The sequence below is a fragment of the Fringilla coelebs genome (assembly GCF_963513975.1).
Source record: "Fringilla coelebs genome assembly, chromosome: 8".
NCBI lineage: Eukaryota > Metazoa > Chordata > Aves > Passeriformes > Fringillidae > Fringilla > Fringilla coelebs.
The window spans coordinates 33,610,398-33,632,530 of NC_140066.1; the positions used below are offsets into that span (position 1 = coordinate 33,610,398).

The 22,133-nt window shown below is 43.6% G+C and overlaps 1 protein-coding gene across 1 annotated transcript; it reads right to left on the bottom strand.

The window, feature by feature from the left end:
- Window positions 1–1,996: 1,996 nt before the first annotated feature.
- On the bottom strand, window positions 1,997–12,503 carry OAT (ornithine aminotransferase). The gene is made up of 10 exons (XM_084209920.1): window positions 12,379–12,503; window positions 9,154–9,380; window positions 8,441–8,665; window positions 8,219–8,314; window positions 7,518–7,645; window positions 6,140–6,262; window positions 5,353–5,481; window positions 4,585–4,698; window positions 3,669–3,813; window positions 1,997–2,805 (listed from the first exon to the last, which is right to left on the bottom strand). Exons 2-10 carry the CDS (start codon window positions 9,350–9,352, stop codon window positions 2,645–2,647), a joined length of 1,320 nt encoding a protein of 439 aa, XP_084066046.1. The 5' UTR covers window positions 9,353–9,380; window positions 12,379–12,503; the 3' UTR covers window positions 1,997–2,644.
- Between the last annotated feature and the right edge of the window lie 9,630 nt (window positions 12,504–22,133).

Below are 22,133 nucleotides of genomic sequence, written 5' to 3' on the forward strand. Positions count from 1 at the left end.
TGGTTTTTATTGTTTCTGAAGTGGAGGTTAGCTGGGGACAGGCTTAGTGTCTTACAAGAGACATCCTGTATGTGTCTTCACTTCTGAAATAATACATGGAATTTTGTACCTATTCTGGCATTGAACTGTAATAAACCAAACCATCAAAACCCTCTGTCTGCTGTAGCTTTGGTTCCAGACACACACCCTGGACCTTGATTACTTAAGAGAGCCAAAGAGCTTTTAGGTTAAAAGAGAAAACTCAATTACCCCATCATTAAATAAGGGCAATTTAGGATGACTTGTCTTAGGAATTTTCATAAGCTTGCAAAAAAATTGGACTCATGAAGTAACTAAAAGACAAATTAAGAGCTCAGAGATGCAACAATGGTGTGCTGGAGAAAAAGAAAAAATTCTCAAGTTCTGAAAAGTCTCGGCCACTTAAAACTGCAACCAGAAAGTGGGTTGGGTAAAATCTGAGCTCAAATTGATCATCAGCAGACAGAGAAGTATTCTCAGAGAGTACAAATGAGTAAAGCATGTCACAGAGTTTTACGTACAATTCTTGTTTATTACACAAATGAAATAAACAAGAGGGAACAGCTTCAAAGCTGTTCTTCAAAACAGTTTCACCAAAAAAAAAATCCTCCACAATGCTGGGCATGAACTACAGGACAGCGCCCAAATCATGTGAACTTGACTGGCAATGGAGGAGCAGGGAATTGCAGAACAGCAAGAGCTCTAGAAAACAGCACTGCTTAAGGGAAAAAAAAAGAGAGAGAGAGAATTTATCCCAGAAAAAGGGTAAGAACTGAAACAAGAACAACCACAAACTTTAGGTACGTGGATGGCTGTTGCACAGAAGGAAAATAATGCTCAGTGGCCTGAGGGGCACAATGGCAGCATGACACACACGTGGCAGGAATATTGCTGAGAGTGAGGACAGGGAAGCACCAAAACACAGACTGGAACCTTCTGCCCTACAGCCCCTTTTGGCAATTAGGCAAACAGTGGCAGAGCTGGGGCAGGAACAGACCTGAGCACGTCCTTCATCTTCGCCGGCCTTGTAACTCTAAAGAAAGTGAACTTCTGTGCTGGCAAGGGTTTTGGAAGTTTACCTGTTGGGGCTCTGAAAGGTCTCCAGCAAGTGCTGTTTACCCCGTGGTTTCTCTCAGGTATTTCCCTCCTTGCCCATAAGCCCAGCTTTCAAAAACATCAAACTTCCTCGGCAACACCTCCCTGCATTTTTTTATCTTATTCCAAGCATGCGGAAATACACTCTGCCAAAACCCAGTGCCCACAAAGGAGACGGGGAAGCCCTGCAGAAATCAATTCTACTGGAACACACGAGAAGTTCACCGTGCCGCAGCCCTGGGGCTTCTGGAACGTTCGGGGTGTAGGCAGCTCCCTTTACCGCTAACCCCGAGCCCCAGCGCCGCTCTCCTGTCCCCATGGGCGGCGGGGCCGGCCGGGCACAGCCCCCGTTCCCCACACTCACCCCTCGCTGTCCAGGCACAGGGACTGCCTCTGAGGTCTGCCAGCCCCATTGCTGCCCATCCCGACCGATTCCTGCAGGTTATCCGGCACACGCAGTCATTTCTGCCGTCCCCAAGGATAACAGTGCCACTACCACGTTGCAATTTGGAGCTCAGTCTTACTTCACCCACAGCTGACACATCACCCAAGGCAAGGAAGGGAAAAGTTCTGTCACCCCACTGGGTCACTGCCATGAACTAAGGTGCCTTCCAAATCCCAAAGGATTATTTACCCTTCAAAGTATGAGCATGTGACTGCATTTAACCCCTATGCTCAGCAAAGGGAACATTTTGCACGGCATGATTAATCGGGGTTTAGTTCAGCTAGAACCAGCTAAGAAAAATTTAAAACTCCAAGTTTCTATGAGTTTTGCTCTTTTTGAAGACTCAGAGTATTTTCATTGCACATCAACGTATTTTTTTTAATGCAAAATGTGTTTTAATATAGACATCCAGATGATAGAAAGTTTTGTAACGGTAAAAACAGATCTAAATGTTCAGATTTATTTTACAAGACTGCAAAGCCAAACACTGAGGCCAGGCTTGAAAACAGCATCTCTTGTCATACAATCAAAATATTGTACACACAGAACACAGCTCGATGCTTCTCAAGTCCACCAGCATAACACCCAGTTTGTCAAACCTTCAGCATTAGAAATTTTTTTCAAGCTGCACATAAAAAACAGAAATTCACCCACAGTGATAAGTGCTTCCATCCTACAGACATCTTGCTGAGAGGCAAAAATTGCCAAATGCCATGTTTTGGAGAGTGATATGAGAGTGCAAGGCAACCTAAAATATAAATATAAATCACAATTTAAACTTTGGCCAAGACTTATAACAATTAAGCAGGTATAGATAGCTATAGGTATCTCCCTCAAATATTCCAACCTAGTTGTTTAGTACGTACAGAACTTTATTTCCAAGTACTTCAAGACTGGAAAGTCTTTAAAATCCTTCTGTATTTTCTACAGAGCCATTATAATTTAAAGATACAGCTATGTTTTAATAGTCAAGTCCTCTTAGATAAAAGGAATGAGAGATGCTTGCTTCAAGAGCAGGCCTCATCACACACATTTCAACACACCCCCCTTGGAGCAGTCAGCAGCCAGGCTGTGAGAGCCGTGTTTTCAGAAAGAGAGGATGGTCTTGTGGATTATTTCGATGGACTCTCTGATCTCATCCTCCTTGATGATGAGGGGCGGGGCCAGGCGGATGATGTCGCCGTGCGTGGGCTTGGCCAGCAGCCCGTTATCGCGGAGCCGCAGACACACCTTCCAGGCATCGTAGTCTGCAACGGGAGGGAGAGAGGGAGGGAGAACATCAGCAGGACATCGGGGACCTTCCCAGCACAGCAGAGGAGGTGTCACACCTGCAGCACGCGGTGCTGTGTGCCAGCAGGCAGAGGGGTGAGGTCACTCTGAAATCTGCGCAGAGTGACACTGCTCCAGAGCTGGCCTTTGCCTCAGCACACAGAGTTCTGCTCCTTCACAGCTCAGTGCTTGTCTGGCATCAGTTAGACCATGTTAGGAGGAGGTAAGGGAACATATGGACAGGACTTCAGATAAAGTTACGTTTATGTAATCTGGGTTTCAGCGCATCATTGTGGATAATGACACCACCTTTCTGCAGCACTTTAGTCCTTGATCAAGTGCTACCTTGATTTTCAGATTCCTGAGATAATTCAATATTATTCTGATATAATTTCTCCCTAGAAACTTGTTCTCTATCATTAACTTTTTTCTTCTTTGTACCCTCCTGTATTCATTGTACTCTTCTAACTTCTGAAAACAACTAATCCCAGCCCATGCTCCCATAATCTGGCAGGAGCTTGTGTTCCAGCTGTAGACAGTTTTTTTCCAAAGGGGAGAGATAAAGGTATTTGTTGGGAGGCAGATTCACCATCAGGTTTGAACATTATCAAATCACAAGAGTTCAAATAATTTAAAAATAATTGTTCGGCCTTTCTTAATTAAAAAACGCTATTTTTAACTCTATTTTTAACAGTAAATTAAATCAATTCTCAGTGGTACTACAGTACTATAGCCATGTTCTGAACACAAGCATCATGTCTACATGCGATCCCCTACCTACAATTTAAGTTGAAAAACACTTCTCCATGCTGTGTTTGTGCAGTTGATTTTATTTCCTCACCTTTGGTTTCCCGAATTACAATTGCATTTAAGAGCCCTTTTCCTCTTACAGCAGTCACAATATTAGATGGAGTCTTCATGAGCTCACTTCTTAGCAGATTACCCATTGTTTCTGCATTTTTTGCCAGATTTTCTTCTTCAATTACCTAAAGAGAAGTCAGATCTACAATCAGCTGAAGGGCATTTGTTTTGTTTACCATGGGGAAGGATGGATAATGACACTGACCCTGCTGATTCACAAAAGCTGTTGCAGCCACAGTGTCCCTGCACAGTCCCAGCAGGTTGGTATTGAGCCTTAACTCATTTGTGTCTATAAGAAACAATAATGTGTTTGAAATCTTTTTCTAAATAAACTGCTCTTTGTTTGCTGTTATTTGCAAGTAAACAGCAAACCTCTGAAGGCTCTGAATCTCTCCAAGTCTGAGCACTGGGTAGTGATGAGGTTTTCTGTGTGATTTGCATCAATGTAGTCAATTAAGCAACCACAAAATAATTGAATTGCACCTTCTGGACAGGACACTGTAGTTTCTGTTCGAGATCCATACCTGTTCTCAAGCTCACAGAGCAGCAGCTTCTGCTGATATAGTAAAATAGGCCAATTTCAAAATGTCTTCATGAAATTAATGAGGGTATTTGGCCAAATTTACATAATTGCCATGAAACTTCCTCTAGAGGAATCTTATTTTGTCATTTAATACATTAAGATCATAAGAACACAGGAAGAGGGACACATTTCCAATTAAAAAATTAAAATTTGTTTTGTGATATACAGATAACCATTACCAATTTTCCATACTTATTTAAAGCTAGATTTCTACTCATAGCATAAAAAATAATACCCTTTATTTAAGCAAAGATCATGAGACCCTTTTTAATCTGGATTCCAACCCTCCAGACCTCTAGCCCCACACACAAACCTCCAGTGCTGCCATTGCCACACGGCAAGCTAATGGATTTCCTCCATATGTGGATCCGTGTTCACCAGGTTTAATGGTCAGCATAATTTCATCATCACACAGCACTGCTGAGACCTAAAATGGGAAGGGCAGCAAATTCACATACTTACAACAGGAAACTTTAATATATCTAAAGCAAACCTTCCCTCAGAGCTCAGGAAATTTTCAGCCTCTGGTGATAAATTACATTTACATTCCCAGCAGAACAGCAGATCTGACAATCCCATAATTAATCCCTTAAATACACTTAGCTATACTGGTAACACAACTTTCAATCCCAGCTGAGGGGAATTTCTCCAAACTGAATATTATTTCAAGAGTTTAAGCTTCAATACTTGGTTTAACAACTCAGAAATCCTGTCAGTTGGCCAAAATAGTTCAAGGCATTGTAATTTCCAGCCTAATCAGCAGGAATTTAAGTCACTCCAAGAGGATAAAATCAGCCATGCAGGCATGCCAGACAAATGAAATAATGCCAGTTGTTCAGCTATAAAGGTAGTATTTGGTATTCCATTATTTTATTATGTCTCTCTCAAGCTTGACTGTCTGGTCATAAATCACAGTTAGTCTTGCAAACAACAATTTCCAAGTACAACAAACATCAGATTTATTGTTCTTCCAACTGGCAGATTTTCAGTGTTGATGACTGAGAAAAAAAAAAAGATTATTCAACAAATGTTTGGGTAATTTTATATTACTTTTAATTGTTGGTATTTCTTTAGTACTCACAGGGTATAAGCCACCAGAAAGGGCCTTTCCAAGAAGAATTATATCAGGTCTCACGTTTTCATGGTCAACAGCCAGCATTTTCCCTGTTCTGGCTAAACCAGTCTGTATTTCATCAGCAATAAACAGAACCTTTAAAGAGAAGAAAAATCCAAACAAAACAGAGAATTACTTTCACTGTCATTCCTAACCCAATTCTAATACAATTTTTTGAAGTATCACAGCAATAATGAAGACAGTTTTATTAATAATTTCAATGTCTTTCTTTGAAAAATATGAAAATAATTATGAGTAGCACTTACAAATTAGGAATCTGAATTCTACTGGAAGAGAGAGACCAATAATTTTTAAATCAGAGATCACTGATAAGCATTTTTCTCAGTGTTTCATTCTGTGAGCCATTATTGTTACTCATTCTTGGTAGCAGTTATGCACATCAACAACAAAGGTCTTGGATAGCCATGGTAATTGGAAACTTATAATGTGGAAAAGAAATTAGAGGGTAAATGAATAAAAAATAAATCTAGTTGAAGTATATTAATTAGAAACTCAAATCAGTGATAATAGTAAGAAATAGTGAATAATGTGCACTGCTAAGAAGTACTCTTTAGTGAGATATTGCCAGAAAACACAAGAGGTATCCCTGCATTATTCCACTGAAAGAAAAGGGAATTATTAAATTGCATATAAAGTTGTACACCTTGCATAGAAGATGACCTTACAAGTTACACAAGTAAACACAGTGTGTAGTGTTAAGTGTTGAATGTTTAATGCTACAGTGAATTCTCACATTGTGTTTTGTGCAGAGGTCCCTCACTCCTGTGAGATAGCCCTTGTCAGGAACAATCACACCTGCTTCCCCTTGAATTGGTTCCACCATGAAAGCTGCCACGTTGGGGTCTTGAAGGGCCCGCTGCAACATTGGGCACAGGGAGAGAAGAGACAAAAAGAAAAGCTTTAACTCAGGTCAAACACAGAAAATACATGTAGCAGAACCTGATTCTAGCCCCTGGTGTTCTTCCTTAAAGGATGAGAAAAGCACTGCTGTCAGGCAGCTCTCTCTGAGCCACTTCAGTTATGTCACCATTGGCAGTGTGAAATCAGCTGCTCTGCTGGCTTGGGAAGTACAAACCTTGCAAACTGCAAACCCAGACAAGCAGTTTATCAGATCAGTTCATAAAACACCTCAGAAATAGTCTCAGTTTCATATTACCCCCTACAATACAAACACTTGCTCAACTCTTCTCTTAAGCAAAAAAAGAATTGAGTCCAGACAATTTTACCTTAAAGCAAAGTCCACAGGTACATTCTGCACTTTTAAGTTCAAAAAGGTTCAGAAGTCCATGAGGCACAAGAGATCTAATGATTCCTAGCATGAATTTACTACAGCTTTTCTCAGCTTTGCCCCATGAGCAGAATGAATTCAGCTCTAATGAAGGCATTAAATACTTGCAGGCCTTTCACCATGGCAACATGTAGGTTCAGACCTGAACAAGCTTTTCCACACTGTAGCTGTAGTCCACTGAGAGACCTTTGTGTCCCCTAAGCCAAGTCCAAGGAGCAAAGCAGCTCTGTTCTATAATCCCTCAATCTCCAAACCCACTCACTTGTATGAAGCAGGCCCAACAGGTACTGACGTTTATGGTACCTAATCAAGGTCACCCCTCCCCAGGCACTTGACAGGATTAACCTCAGAAAACACAGGGAAATACTGGGAATCACTGGCATTTCAGGGGCTTGTGAAAGTGAAACAGCAGCCTGGCATGGTTTTAAGGATGCTCTGAAACTGGAAATAAATATTTGCAACTGCAGTGAATTCTAGTGATAAAATCACAGGGTGGTTTGGGTGGGAAGGGACCTTAAGGCTCATCCCATCCCACTTCTTGCCATAGGCAGGGACACTAGACCAGGTGGCTGGGAAATTAAACAGATCACATGTAGTTTTTCTTTCACATCCTAAAGCATAACTGAAAATCAAAACCAAAACAGAATTTACCCACATTTCCTATCCATAATTATAACAAAAACATTCCTTATATATATCTACTTACAGATATCTTAATGACAGAGCACATGTTTCAAAGTATAAACTTCTGATTTTCCTTGCTATTTACCAAAGAGACATTGTAAAATGATTCCATAAAGAAGAACAAAAAATTGTCAAATACCTCAAGAGCTGGTAAATCATTGTATGGGATCAGTTCAAATCCTGGCATGAAGGGCCCAAAGCCATCATAGCTGGATGGGTCAGTAGAACTGGAGATGGCAGACATTGTCCTGCCCCAGAAGTTGCCAGCTGGAAAAAAAAAGGGGGAAATTGGTACAAAACTGACCAAGAGCCAGAACACTTTAAAAAACATTACATTTTCCACTTGTAGATGCCTTTTAAGGGTTATCTAACAAGATATTAGCATCCCCCTCCTCATGGTTAGCATTTTGCATTGATGGCATGAATACACTCTGTTGCTATTTTAAAAACCAAAAGAAAATTATATTCTAAGACCTGACAACTACACAAAATCATTTCCTTAAATTTTGTTAGTAGTCTAGAAAATTGAAAATAACTCTGATAATGCCAGTTTCTGGAAGGCCTGGAAAATGCAGGACAAAAGCCCTGGTAGGTGAAGCCAAGAGGACAGCTTAACCCTATTGAGCAATCTGTGAGAGGTGTGGCACCAATCTGAGGAGTTAATCCACAAAAAAAGTTATGCAGGAACAACAACTCAGGAATAAAAAGTACTGCACTTTAAATGATTAAAAGAGCATGAAGGACAGGATGTTCTTTCTTTCCCTGTGACTTCAGGCTGCCTCCCAGTAACCCATTGTCCAGATCCTCAAGTCCTCAACTCATAACACACACTTAACATACCTGCAAAAATGATTTTAGCTTTGTATTTTGGAATTCCTTTCACAGTGTAGGCCCATTTCCGAGCCAGTTTACAGGCAGTTTCTCCAGCTTCCACTCCTAAAACATAAATCAGCACCATTATCACTCTTGCACATGAAACAGGCCATCAATACAGCAGAGAATGTTACACAACCATTGAATCTCTGAGACAAGACCTAAAATGGAAACAGAATATTTCTTTACCTGTGTTCATTGGAAGAACTTTGTTGTAATTGAACATTTTGGTGACCAGCTCCTCATATTCCCCAAGGACGTCGTTGTAGAATGCTCTGGATGTCAGGGTCAGTTTTTCAGACTGGGATTTCAGAGCATCCACAATCTTTGGGTGACAGTGGCCTTGGTTGACTGCACTGTAAGCACTCAGAAAGTCAAAATACTTCCTACCTTCAACATCCCACACGTAAACACCTGGGAAAACAAACCTGTGGTCAGCACACAAAATAAAAGAAGACACAAGACCAAAAAAGGCTCCTAATACATAATTAAAGACCAAAGTAAATTTAAATTAAGTGATAATATATGAACAGCCCGCAAGGACTTAGATAGGGTTCCAATGCACCTTTTCCTGCTCACATTAACATTAAAACTCTCCACACAAGGTAACAGAAGAAATTAAGTTGCTTAAAAAATTTCTTGCTGTGTTATTCTGGGAATTAGCAACCCTTTAAATCATCTTAGAGACACCACAATTTTTTCAAGTGCCCTTTTGCATGATGATCCAGCTCTCTAATCAACAATTTGCTGACTTTATTTCATCAATGATCTCAATCCCACACAAAAAGACTCCCCAACAAAGATTCAGAAATCAATCAGATCAAAATCATTCTGCCATGTTCTCATTCACCTCCACAGACACACAACACCTACAACCTCCAGGAAAAACCTAAATAAAATACCTTTTCCTCTTTCCAGAGCAACAGGCAGTGGGTGATAGTTGTGAGCACCATACTTGGCCTCACGTTCAAAGATTAAATCCGAGGAGAGAGGCCTCTGAAGGGTTTTTTTGGGAGCAACTGAGGTAGCAGAGCTCAGTGAGGAATGAAGACCTCGGCAGAGAACAGCCAGGTGCTGGCAGCGGGTCAGCTTGGAAAGCATGATGGACTTCAGGAATTCTGATACAGGTCTGGAGGGGAAAAAATAAAGTTAATAATTAGCACTAAGGACTCTTCAGAAGAAATGTCTGAATGATTGAAGTGGTTTTAGTGCCAGGATTACAGGTTCCTCAACTATTTTGCAATTCAGCCAAGAAAGCTTATATGAAGTATAAATTAACGTGGGATTAACATCAAACAAGTCATTTTTTCTATTCTCTACACTTACAGAAACAGAAAGAAAACTAAACTGTGTGACTCAGCAAGTCTGTGAACTAGTTACATCATTTTTCCTGTAGGTTCCTTTTTCACTGCACCCTAAATTCTGATTTACTAATATAAACTACAGTAAGAAAGTTAAGTTCATCAAATTTCTTGTTCTATTGAAATGCCCATTTTCTACTAGATTTTCATCAGACAAATCATGTCACAAACTTCCATGATATTGGCTATCCCTGGAAGTGTCCAAGGCCAGGTTGGATGGGGATAATGGAAGGTGTCCCTACCCATGGCACTGGATGAGCTTTAAGGTCCCTTCCAACCCAAACCATTCTGGGATTCTATGATCAAAAAACAGATGTAAAGTAAGAATATGTCAGATATTAATTTCCCCTGAATACATAACCTTGTATTTTCACCATTTAGGGATAACCTGAGGGTAGGATTTCATGAGGAAAATGCACTTTGATTTCTTCTCTGTGCCTGCACCACAGTCAATATAAAGATACTTCCCAGAGAAGAGGATGTGAGCTGGCACTTGAAAAGCTGTTTGAGGAAACTTCCCACAGCAGAAGAACAGCAGAGAGCCAAGAGTCCCCAAAGCTTGGGTTTCTGGTCTCACAGAACATCACACTTAAAAACTGGCAAAAGGTTTAATCCCCAGAGCAGGATCACAGATCACAACAAGTGCTCTGCCTGTCAAATGCAGCCTCCCCGTGACACTGCAGAGCAGAGTGAAGAGCTGAGCAGCCTGGAGACTGCTGCACCCCCTAACACAGGCAGACTGCAAAACCTACCCTGAATACCAACAGCAGGCAAGGATGGCTTACACAAGGGTGCTGTTATTTCAGGCTGCTTGCAGAACACAAAAGCAGTAAGTCATGGATTTATCCCTAATTTATTTTGGAAAAAATCCACCCCCTGAATGTGCTGCCTTGAACAGAGAGGCATTTCTTTTAGCAGACTCTTCAGGTATTACATTTCTGCTCCTCACTGCTAACCAAAGCCAAAAGACTTTTCTCCATCTACCAAAATCCAAGTGTTTAGGAAGAGTCAGTATTCTCCATTCCAGCAAGAGATGAATGCTGTACAACTCTGGGCATGTCTCCAGCTGTTAAAGATTAGCCCTTTGTGTTAATACTTTTCAAGATCATTATTCAAGGATTTCGCAAACAAAAAAGACAAATACTTCTCTGTGCAAGAAAAAAATTTGATGACTCAAAATTTCAACCTGCTCAACCCCTAAAATGTAATTGGTCTATGACATCCTGGCCCCTGGCACACCTCCATGGCAGAGCAGCTAATCATATCACAAGCTTCTAGATTTTGGAGATTTTCCAGACATTCCTGAAATGAAAAGTACAAAGAAGTTAAACTCTTATCTGCCCTGTATCAGAGGTACCTCTCTGCATGAAGGATCACAGATACCCACTTTGAGGTTCTTGCTTTACTTCTTGCATATTGGAAAATATTAATCAGATTTTTTTAAAGGGCTTTTTCCTCCATGAAGGGAATTGCCCTGTACACTCTGCTAGTGAGGCCACATCCCTTTAGCCAAGTATAGAGAAGAGCTGAGTAAAGCTGAGAATTATAGATGAATCTGGAGGGGGGAAATTTGGGGTTGTTGATCAGCAGGACAAGGTGAACAGAAATTTCAAGAAAGAGGAGGGGCATAATAAGGAGAAAAACCCAAGCAAACAAAATGAAATAAAATCAAACTCATTACCAAGTGTGACAAACATGATCATGCACTGGAGTAGGCAGTACAGGAATCAGAAGCCGGGAAATTACACCAACTGGAAGAGGTCTTGCATCAGAACAGAAAACCACTCAAAACACAGCTGTAAAACGCTTGAACAGCTTTGCTCAGCTATTGAGCAAGATTATCCAGACAGGACCCTGCAGACTGTGCAGGTTGTATGAACCTGACACTGAAAAACACCCTAAGGTAAATGGGGGGTGAAAACTCTCAGGTTCATGTTGATAGAGCAGAGAGGAATTGGTGCCATGCTGCAGCCTCTACCAGCTGAGTCAAAGGGGTGAACACTCAAGGGGAACATCAGTGTGGACATGCCAAGCTCCCTGTGCAGACCAGCACCACAGCAGGAACAGCTCAGGACCTAGGCTGGCAGACAAGAACTGCAGAATCACTGAGCTGGAAAAGACCTCTGAGATCACTGAGTCCAACCTGGGCCCGATCCTCACCTTGTCCCCAGCCCAGAGCCCTGAATGCCACATCCAGCCCTTCCTTGGACACCTCCAGAGATGGGCACTCCAAACCTCCCTGAGCTGCCCCTTCCAATGTCAAATCACCCTTCCAGGGAAGAATTTCCTCCTGATGTCCAACCCAAACTTCCTCTGGCACAGCTTGAGTCTGCTTCCTCTCGTCCTGTCACTTGAGCCCTGGTAGAAGAGCCCGATCCCGACCTGGCTACAGTCCCCTTTCAGGGAGTTATAGAAAGGATCAAGTCCCCTCTGAGCCTTCTTTTCTCCAGCAAAACAAACGGAGAAAAAAAAAAAAAAAAAAAAAAAAAAGGAAAACCAATAAACCCAGCGGTGAAATACCAGATCCCGCTGGCCATCTCCCCGCCAAGGCCACGGTCAAAGACAGTGCGGAGGCAGGGATGTGGCATCGCGGAGCGGGGCTGACACAGGCACAGAGGAGGGGAGGGACTGTCACCTCCCTCGCTCCCCGCGCAGTGACAGCGCTCCCGGGGCCTTGCCGACGGAGCCGGCTGCGGCGGGACAGAACCGGGGCACGGTGGCCCGGAGAGAGGCAGAAATGGTCCCGGAGGGCCGGACGGGCCGTACCTGGTGCTGCTGGACGTGCCGGAGGTGCTGCCGGTGCCGGAGGTGCTGCCGGTGCCGGGGCCCGCGGATAAGAGGCGGATGCGGCCGCGGGCCACTGTCACCGCTCCTCGCCCCACCCCTCCTGGCTGACGTCACTGGAATTGCGCTCGTCGATTGGATATCGGGGCTGATTGGCAGCCACCGCCCCCGCGCTGCGGCACCTCCCCTTGTCGCGGGGGCTCCCCATTGGCGAGCGGGCGCGATCCAGCGCCCCGCCCACCCCGGCCCTCAGGGGCGGTGCCCCCGGCCCTCAGACCGGCACCCCGGCCCTCACTCCTGGGGCTCCGTTCTCACTTCCTTCACCGCCTTCCTCCCTCCCTCCCTCACACCGGCACCCCGGCCCTCAGAGTGAGGGCTCCGTTCTCCCTTCTGTCACCGCCTTCCTCCCTCCCTCACACCGGCACCCCGGCCCTCAGACTGAGGGCTCCGGCCCTCGCACCGGCTCATCCCGTTCCCCCTTCCTTCACCACCTTCCCTCATCCCCCACACCGGTATCCCCGTTCCTCAGGCTGGCGGCTCGTCTCCTGCCGAACTAGCCCTGGGAGCAATCTTTGTAGCCACAGAACCCCATCACGGACCCCCTCCGCCCCCGCGCCCTCCCGCCGCTGTCAGCGCTCATCCGCACTTGTGCCCTCGAGGAAGTCACTGCAGAAAAGGGCGAGCAGTGACAAAATAATTGAGAGGAATTGGGAAAACATTTCTGGGAATAGGAAGTGTGTGGGATGGTGGTGGTACCTCTGCTGGTGGCTGCAGGTTCCCCAGGGATGTGATGACAAGTGCTCTGTGTGTGCTTAACTCTGACCTTTCTCTTCCCAAGAGATGAACATGAGCTTTTTCCAAATCTTTTAATATATGGCTAACAGAAAATAATTCAAAATAACAGCCAGGGATTCACAGAGGTTGCTAAGGAATTGCTCATGGAGCTGCTGTGCCAGGTGTTTTTGCCTACACGCACCAATCTCCTCCCCAGTCTGTCACGGTCCATCCATTGTCCCCGTGCCCTGCCCTTCTCCTCATGGAAGGGCATTGATGGAACTTCAGGCTCTGCTGCCTTGGGAGAGAGGGAGGGAACGTGGGGGAGTGAGGTCCAGGAGGGCCTGGTGTGCTCTGAGCCGAGCTTTCAGCTGGGACCAGCAGGTGAGCAGGGACAGGCTGGAACGAGCCAGCACAACCCTGACCTTTCCCCCGGCTAAATTACACCAGGAGAGCATTTTGTAACCAGAAGATCTGGGTGTTTAAGGGGAACCGTGAGGTGTGCTTCATAAACACATTCTGGTTTTAGCCAAAAAAGTCATAGCGCTGTTTGGATTGGAAAGGACCTTAAAACTCATCCAGTTTCATCTGCTGCTGTGGGCAGGGACACCTTCCACTATCCTGGTGTACTCCAAGCCCCATCCAGCCTGGCCTTGGGCACTTCCAGGGATCCAGGGGCAGCCACAACTTCTCTGGGCACCCTGTGCCAGGGCCTCGCCACCCTGCCAGGGAACAATTCTTTCCCAATGTCCCACCTAACCCTGCCCTCTGGCAGTGAGAAGCCATTCCCTGTGCCCTGTCCCTCCCTGCCATTGTCCCAAGAGCCTCTCCAGCTCTCTCAGAGCTCCTTTAGGCACTGGAAGGGGCTCTGAGGTCTCCTTGGAGCCTTCTCTTCTCCAGGCTGAACAAATTCAAATTCTCTCAGCCTTTACTCATAGGAGAAGTGTTCCGTCCTTGTAATCACCGCTGTGCCTTCCTCTGGGCCTGCTCCAGCACTCCAGGTGGGATCTCACAAAAGCAGAATACAGAAGAATGCAAACAATATTTCACTTTTTATCATATCCACCTGACTAGGAAGAGCAACAAAAAAACAACCCCCAAAACAAACAAACAAACAAAAAAGGCAAACCAAAAAACCCCTCAGTCTTAGCAGTGGTAATTTTTTAGTGCCTCTTGCGCTTTGTCTATAAATCGTCCTGACAAATTTATCAATGCTGGAAAACAATTTATTTCTTCCACAAAAAAACACAATATCCTAGTTGACAAACAGAGAATTTGCATAGCTTCCCCTCACTAAAGCAAGCAATTTGAAAATATTCCCAAACCTTGTCATATCTTCTAACGAAATTGCTCAAACCGTGGATGTCAGGGAGCAGCACTGCTTATGCCTTTGGAGAACAACGCCCTCGGAGAAAATTTTCCTAGTGTGCAGTCAGCCTGATGCAGCGAGGGCTGGGAGGAGAGTAGATGATGTTGAGCTCTCTATAAACACACAGAGAGTAAGGCTCAATTTCCTAATATGTTTGTGTCTTCTACTAGCCCAATTCTGCCAGCAAACAGTGCCCTGCATCTGCTGCCAAAGATGAGTTCATAAAGCACCAAAAGGTTGTGCCTTAGGTGCTAAATTGCAAAATACATTTCAGAGTCATGACTGCTGAATGAATATACAGTAGTACTGTGCCCAGTTTCTTAAGTCCAGAGGCAGTTATTGTCTAGGAGCTATTGAAACCCTTTATTTCTAGTTGAAGTTACGACTTTTTGTGAAAAGCCTAACATATTAAGGCTGAAAATAAGTAATGACCTCTCTGCTTAGAGTATTACACCTTGTCCCAGTTCATTTTGTCTCTCTGCTCCACTCTGGTGAGATCCCACCCATAGTTCTGCATCCAGCTTTGGGGTCCCCAGCATGGGAAGAACAAGAACCTGCTGGAACAAGCCCAGAGGACGCCACCAAGTTGATCAGCGTGATGGAGCAGCTCTGCTGTGAGGAAAGGCTGAGACAATTGGGATTGTTCATCCTTGAGAAGTTTTGGAGTGAACTGACTGAGGCCTTCCCAAAGGGAGCTGACAAGAAAGATGGAGAGAGACCTTGGACAAGGGCCTGGAGTGGCTTCCTAGTGCCAGAGAGTAGTTCTAGATTGGATATTAGGAAGAAATTCCTCCCTATGAATGTGGTGAGGCCCTGGCACACAGGGTGCCCAGAGAAGCTGTGGCTGCCCCATCCCTGGAAGTGTCCTAGGCCAGGTTGGAGAGGGTTTGGAGCAACCTGGGATGGTGGAAGGTGTTCCTGCCCATGGCAGGGTAGTTTGGAACTGGATGAGTTTTAATGTCCCTTCCAACTCAAACTGTGATTCTACAATCTCTGGTGTGAGGGAAAAAATCACATAATTTGTTGCATACTCATGTTTCTTAAATAGCCTTATAGGACATCGTCCAGGTTTGCAATCCATGAGATCAGTGGGATTTTTCCCAGGTAAGAAATGCTGGTTTAAGGTTAGATTATTTTTTACTTTAACATTTCATTAGCATGGCATTTCATTAACATAGATCTGTTATCTCAGGTGATGCTAATGATGCCTTCTATCTCAGGTGATGCTAATGATGCCTTATTTAGCCACAAAAATAACATGCTGGGAGCTACATCCCTTTCATCTTTCATAGACTGGAATTTTAAAACCACTCAAACTGGAATTTTAAACCACTCACATTGTGCACAGTAGCAGCTATTACTGTAGATCTTGGAGGAATGCTCTCAGCTAGATGAAGTATTTTATGTGAATAAAAAAGGGAAAGCAGAAGCTTAATGTGTACTATTTAGTTACCTGTAGATACCTAAAAGACTCCACATGACAGTAACCAAAATATGGAAAAGGGAACCCATGAAATGTTCACATTTTACAGTAATTTGCCCTGCAGAAAAGAGGAAAACTCTGACCTACTTGAAGAAAGAGGGTTATTATATTCATTCTGTTAATCCAGAAAATACAATTTGACATGTAAGTAAACCATAAAGTTATAAGAAGGAACAAGTTAAGTCATGCCAGTTGTTAGGAATAATTCCACAGCCCTGTCTCTGGCAGAAATGCTCATTGAAGTTGTTGGGAATTAGGCATGTGAGGAGACTGAGGAATTGCATCCCATTTATTGTGGTTATTTAGAGGCAGAGTAAATAAAAGGGAATTGTGTGTTGGTTTAGCTGCACAAGCTCAGCGTGTGCCAGGGATTCACACGCTGCTCGTGGGAGCAGCTCAAGCACTGGTGCCAAGGCAGGATTGCAGGACCCTCACTTGAGTTTAACACTGTCTTAGGAACGCTGCAGGAAACATCCAGCGTTCCTCAAGAGCTGATGTTTTGCCCCATGGCAAAACAGTGTTCAGTTCCTCAATGGCATGGGACAGTTCCTCACCTCTGAGCACAGGCTGGACATGGAGCTCACCAAGCCAGGAGGCTCAAGGTGCAAGTTCATCATTACCTAAAACCAGCACACATCTGCAGAGCTGGCACGAGGACAGTTCCACCTCTCTTCCCACCCGTAGCAAAGCCACAAGGACAGGTTTCACCCTTTCTCCTCCTGTTGAAACTCTGCTGCCACTCAGCAAAAATGAAAAATAGGCACTTTTCTGAGCCAAAGGCAAGTTTCAAGGCAAACCTCACAGTTAACATTGTTGGGGAATTCGACCTTCAGTCCCAGTCTGACAGTGAAGGATATCAAACTACTGGAAAGTGACCAAAGGACCGTACAAGTGGCAGCTGAAGTCACTTGGTTTGCTCAGTCTGGAGAAGAAGGGACTGAGGGGAGACCTCATAGCACTCTAGAGCTTCTTCACAATGGGCAGAGGAGAAGTACTGATCCCTGCTCGCTGTAAGCAGGTACAGGAACGAGGGAATGGCTGCGCTGTGTCCGGGAGGTTTGCACTGGGTGACAGGAGAAGGTTCCTCCCCCAGAGGGTGGCTGGGCCCTGAACAGGCCCCCGGGACAGTGGGCAGAGCCCCAGCCTGACAGAGCTCCAGGAGCATTTGGACAATGCTCTTAGGCACAGGGTGGGATTATTGGGTTGTTCATAGTGCCTTATATAGAAAAATGGCTTTCCATGGCCCATGATTGTGTTACTCTGCTTGTTTACTGACAGTAGAACTCTACATTAAAACATATCTTGCAGGACAAGAAACCTTAGCCTTTCCTGCAGCACAGCTAGAATATTTCACAGTGCAGAGTGTCAGTGCAGGGCAGCAACAAACTGTAATGCATGCAAAGCAGATCTGCCTCTCAAGTCCACTTAGAGATTTCTCTTTTAGTTTATATCTTTCAAGATGGTTTGGCAAAGCATAGCACAGCCCGCTCAAAATAATGCTGTTTTATTGGATGGGTGTTAGTTAACCCGGCGTAAAGCACCACAAACAACCCTTAGAGCTGATATTCCTTTTGCAATATAAACCTTGAGCTACAGCTCATACTTATCCTCCCTCATTTGTATGTTGGCTTATTTTACAAAGATTTCCATGATACTCTGTTAGATGACAGCATGGATAACTGAATTATAGAAACAAAGGAATTTAAATTGCTGTCTTCTCTCAGGCAGTGTTCCCCATGTTTGAACTTACACTGTCATTTTCCTCTGCAGCTCAGCAATACCTACATCCAGACGCTTCCACAAATGAGGTGAGATGTTTTATTTCTGTGTGAAACCTAAAGGTGAATTATAAACTCTTTCATTTCTTGGACTTGTAGTTAATTTAATGAGCCTTTCTACACATATTTCTGGTGAGCTTCACATTCCTCAGATATCATACTAGCAAAAAGACAAATTGGAGAGAGCTTGGGAAAAACAATCTTTTTTTGGCTTTCCCAAGACAGATTAAAAGAGCTTTATAAATGGCATTTTATAGCATAAAATTCACAAATGTTAAAATAAAATCCAAGGAAATTTGGATTGAGACTTGATTTAAATTTCAGGTTTCCAAGTGCCTTTTATGTGACCTTGCTTCTTCCTTGAAAGAATGTTTGATTTGGATCCTTTCTTAACTCACAATCTTTGTTCTTGGATTTTATCAGGACAATGATTTCTGGAAAACTCCTTTACATGCTCTCCTGACTTTGAAAATCTGACCCAGATGGCAGCTCTGAAAGCACACAGAAAACAAACATAAATACTTCTAACTGGATAATAAGAATAAATACCTTGTCAATTTGGTTAATCTCAGGACTGAGCACTGAACATCTGGATATGCTTTATCTCAGGAGCTGGGAAACTTCTCAAAATTCCAACGTGACATATCCCCACGGGCCCTGCTGTTCCAGAGTTTGCCATTGCTGCCACCAGGATTGCCAACCTTGCTCAATGGTGAGCACTCAGCTCTGACCCCAGGGCTGCTGTGGTCAGAGAGTGGACAAGTTACATAATGCACCAGGTCAGGCTTTAACTGGGCATCACTGAGGTGAAAGATCAGCAGCATGACCGATTGCATCACCTGTCACTTGTCATTACCCCGGGACTTCCTGCACTTCCCAGTTAGGACTTCAAACAATCCTTAGATTTTTCTAGAATATTACATAATTGAGAAAATTAAAGGTTTTCTTGATACATCTTAGGATAAAGGAATTTGTTCTTTTATCATAATTGTTTTCAAAAATCACACACCTTGAGATATGGAAAATATGGAAAGCATACTGCCAAAAGGAAAGAATCTTCTGAAAGACCTTGACAGAAATTGTCTACTCTTAAATTATCAAGTGCCTGTTCCTTAGGAGGGACAAATAAACTGGTAAAGAATTCAATTCATTCTTTGCTCTCTGCAGCTTGTCTATCAGAGTTCCCTGTCCATGACAGGGGTGTTGGAACTAGATGGTCTTTAAGGTCCTTTCCCACCCAAACTGTACTAGGACTCATCAGTTGCTCTTCTGTATTCCAGTGAAATACAGCAAATCCTGAGTTCAGCAATGCTTGTGCTTTGCAGGGTAATTCCATGGAGGGGACTGGATGATAAGGGAAGCTGTCAGTCCAGTTGGTACCCACAAACACCATGGGAGGTATCAGATGTTGGGACACCATCACTAAACTGCCCTCACCTGAGAGGACAAGGTTTCAATTGACCCAACTCTCAGTTTGTTGTGTCAGGCTCTTAAAGACCCACAGATACAAAACCTGACAGCTTTGAAGGTTCCCATTTTGCAAAGTTGATGTAATTTAATATATTCTCTTTTTTTTAAATGAATGTTTACAGTGTCTTTCTTTAAACAATAGCAGTTGTTTATGATCAAAGCTACTATAATAAATCAGCATGTGTAGGAAGGAGAAAAATCTTTTATTTGTATTGATCTTGTACATAGATCTGGTATTACTCAAAGTGTTTTCAATCTGTCAGAGACTGCTCAGTGGAAAAGCACAGATCTTGAATACTGCTAAAATCCCTCTGCAGTGTTGCAGCGGGCCTAAGCCCCATGGAGTGCCACATTTTTAATTACATTTTTCCTGTGGCATTACAAAGAACACAGAAAAAGCAATGATCAGCTTGAGAAAGAAGCCAGCTTGGGAACTCTTCAGTGTTTGAAGGGGAAAATCTAAGAGAAATGGAGTTTAATATTAGTGCTACAGTAGAAAGTACTGGTAGTGTTGCTACAGGCTGCATGAATCACAGCCACCACAGAAGAGCTCCTGTGAACAACATGGTAAAGATGCCAGCTAAGAGGAAAAAGCAAACCTGTAACAAGCAGCTCATAAATTAGTTGTACACATCATTATCTTCCCAGAAACTTTTTCTGAGTACACTACCAGAAATGGGGCCCGCAACATGAGTTTGCCATGACAACAAAGTGCTGTAAAGATCAAAATGACTTCAGCTGATACAGGGTCATACTGGAAAACAAAAATGGTTCAGGCCTAGTGATGCAAGAACATAATTATCAATTTTTCTTCAAGAGGGTCTCACCCATCAAATATTTTGCTAGACACCTCATCTGCCTGTGAGTTGTAAAGCTGCTGAAAATCAGACTTTGCTCCCATTCCTGAGAGGTATTGGGGAGCACAGCCACACTTCTCATTCGTTCCTGAGTCACTGGAGAACACTGCCATTACCTCTAAACCTCTGCTGCCACCAGGAGGTGAGACTCACATGCTCCACAGTGACCACGAAAATCAGTGATCACATCTCTTCTGAAGGAACTTCTGCCAGAAACAGGGAGAGTAGGAGACCTCTGAGCTCTCTCTGCTCCTTCTCTTGGGTCATCTCTGGCTCTCTCATGGTCCTACTTGATCTCAGTGAGGAAAAATCCACAGGTGGAAAACAGGAGAGTCTGTTCTCACCTCAACAACCTGTGTGTAGGTAGCACAAATCTTATTACTCACATTCTAATAATAATGAGAGAGAGAACAAGAGAGATTGCCAGGAAGGAAATAGACTTTAGTTTAATTTTCTAGTCATGTATTACACAACAAATCCCATTGATTTCCTTCAAGAAAAATGCTTGGTCAATGACATGCCAATAAATACATTTTATCTTTTGTTCTTCCATTTATTTAATTTTTTATTGTATTCTTCCAACTTTGCAAACTCAATTGCATGAATTGTTGTGGATATTTTTTCTTAAGTACGGTTCTGAAATTCTGGTTAAATTGACATTTCTAATATTTCCCTAACTGTGATGTCACAGTGTGCCTCCCTATACTTGTTTCATTATCAGGTTAAATGAAGTCTGTTTCCAAAGTGATTTTGTGGTTCTTGGTCTCAGAACTGGGAGTATTTTCAGCAGTTTGACCCCCAGCTGCTGCTGCCTGCTCACTGCAGACACTGTCAGGTGCTGAATCACAGAATTGTTTGGGTTGGAAGGGGTCTTAAAGATCACCAAGTTCCAACTCCCTGCCATGGGCAGAGATGCCACCCACTAGATCAGGTTGTCCAGGAATGAGGGAGGCTCTTAACTCTCCCAGGAGCATTTGTATTCAAAGCTCTTTTAATTTAATATAGATGCTTTTTTGCTTTTTACACTTAGGACTTACTCATGATTCCTTTTAACATCTATATTCAGCTGTGAGTAAAGTCAGTTTCTGTCTGTGCCTGAAAATACTGCACAAATCTTTATTCAGAATTGTTAGAGATAATGGATACTCAGTGGGGCATTTCTAGAAGTGTTACCAGTGCAAATGGCCTCATCTGGGCAACGCAAAGTTTGACTGCAATTGCTGTTCCCAGGACTGCTTGGAACCTCAGCTGCAATAAGTGCCCAGCCACCACATGCCTAACAAGAATCACCCACCCAAGCAGCCCCACTCAACAAAGCAGGGAGGGAAGGCTCTGTCCAAAGGGCTTGGAAGCATTTAGCCAGGAAAACTTTGGTGGCCTGGGATCAGAGCCACAAAATCTGCATTCCCATTGATGTGCATCCCCCTTCCAGTGCCATGCAGAGGTGCAAGTCATGCAAAGTGAGGACCATGACTGCTATATCTAGAAATAACTTTTGGGAGTCTGGGCTAGAAGCGACTAAACAGAGTGGTAGCAAAAAAGAAAGGCTAGAGTGTCTTCCATAGGAATCATTATCTCCTCTAATATTAATACAGTTTTGGCAAGGGTAAAATTGCTGGCAAAGCAGAGCCTTGAAAGGTTTATGAACACCAAAACCACATCTTGAAAGAAGAGACAATTTGTACTATTTATTTTGACTTGTAACATTCCCTGGTTTTTTTTGCTGTGATTTACACTTCTCAAGGAGAAGAAGTAACCATATGACCATACGAGGGCACAAGCCTGTCTTGTACCAGGGGTGTGGGTACACTGTGGGTAACCAACCCTATCATGCTCTGGGAACCTCTTAGAGTGTCAGCAAGGTGACATCAAGACCTGTTTTTTGCATGGACAGCAATGACAATCACAAGTGGGAGGCCATGAATAGTCAAGAGGATTTAGGTCTAGTCTAGTTTAGGCAGAGAAGATGGACTAGGCCAAACTGCAGGAATGCCTTTGCCACCCTG

Coding starts and splice junctions, on each gene's coding strand:
- OAT (XM_084209920.1), bottom strand. CDS start 9,352: ATGCTTTCCAAGCTGACCCGCTGCCAGCACCTGGCTGTTCTCTGCCGA. Junction 6,263..7,517: donor ATGATTTACCAGCTCTTGAG/GTATTTGACAAT, acceptor CCAATGTTGCAG/CGGGCCCTTCAAGACCCCAA. Junction 3,814..4,584: donor TGGCAATGGCAGCACTGGAG/GTTTGTGTGTGG, acceptor ACTTCTCTTTAG/GTAATTGAAGAAGAAAATCT.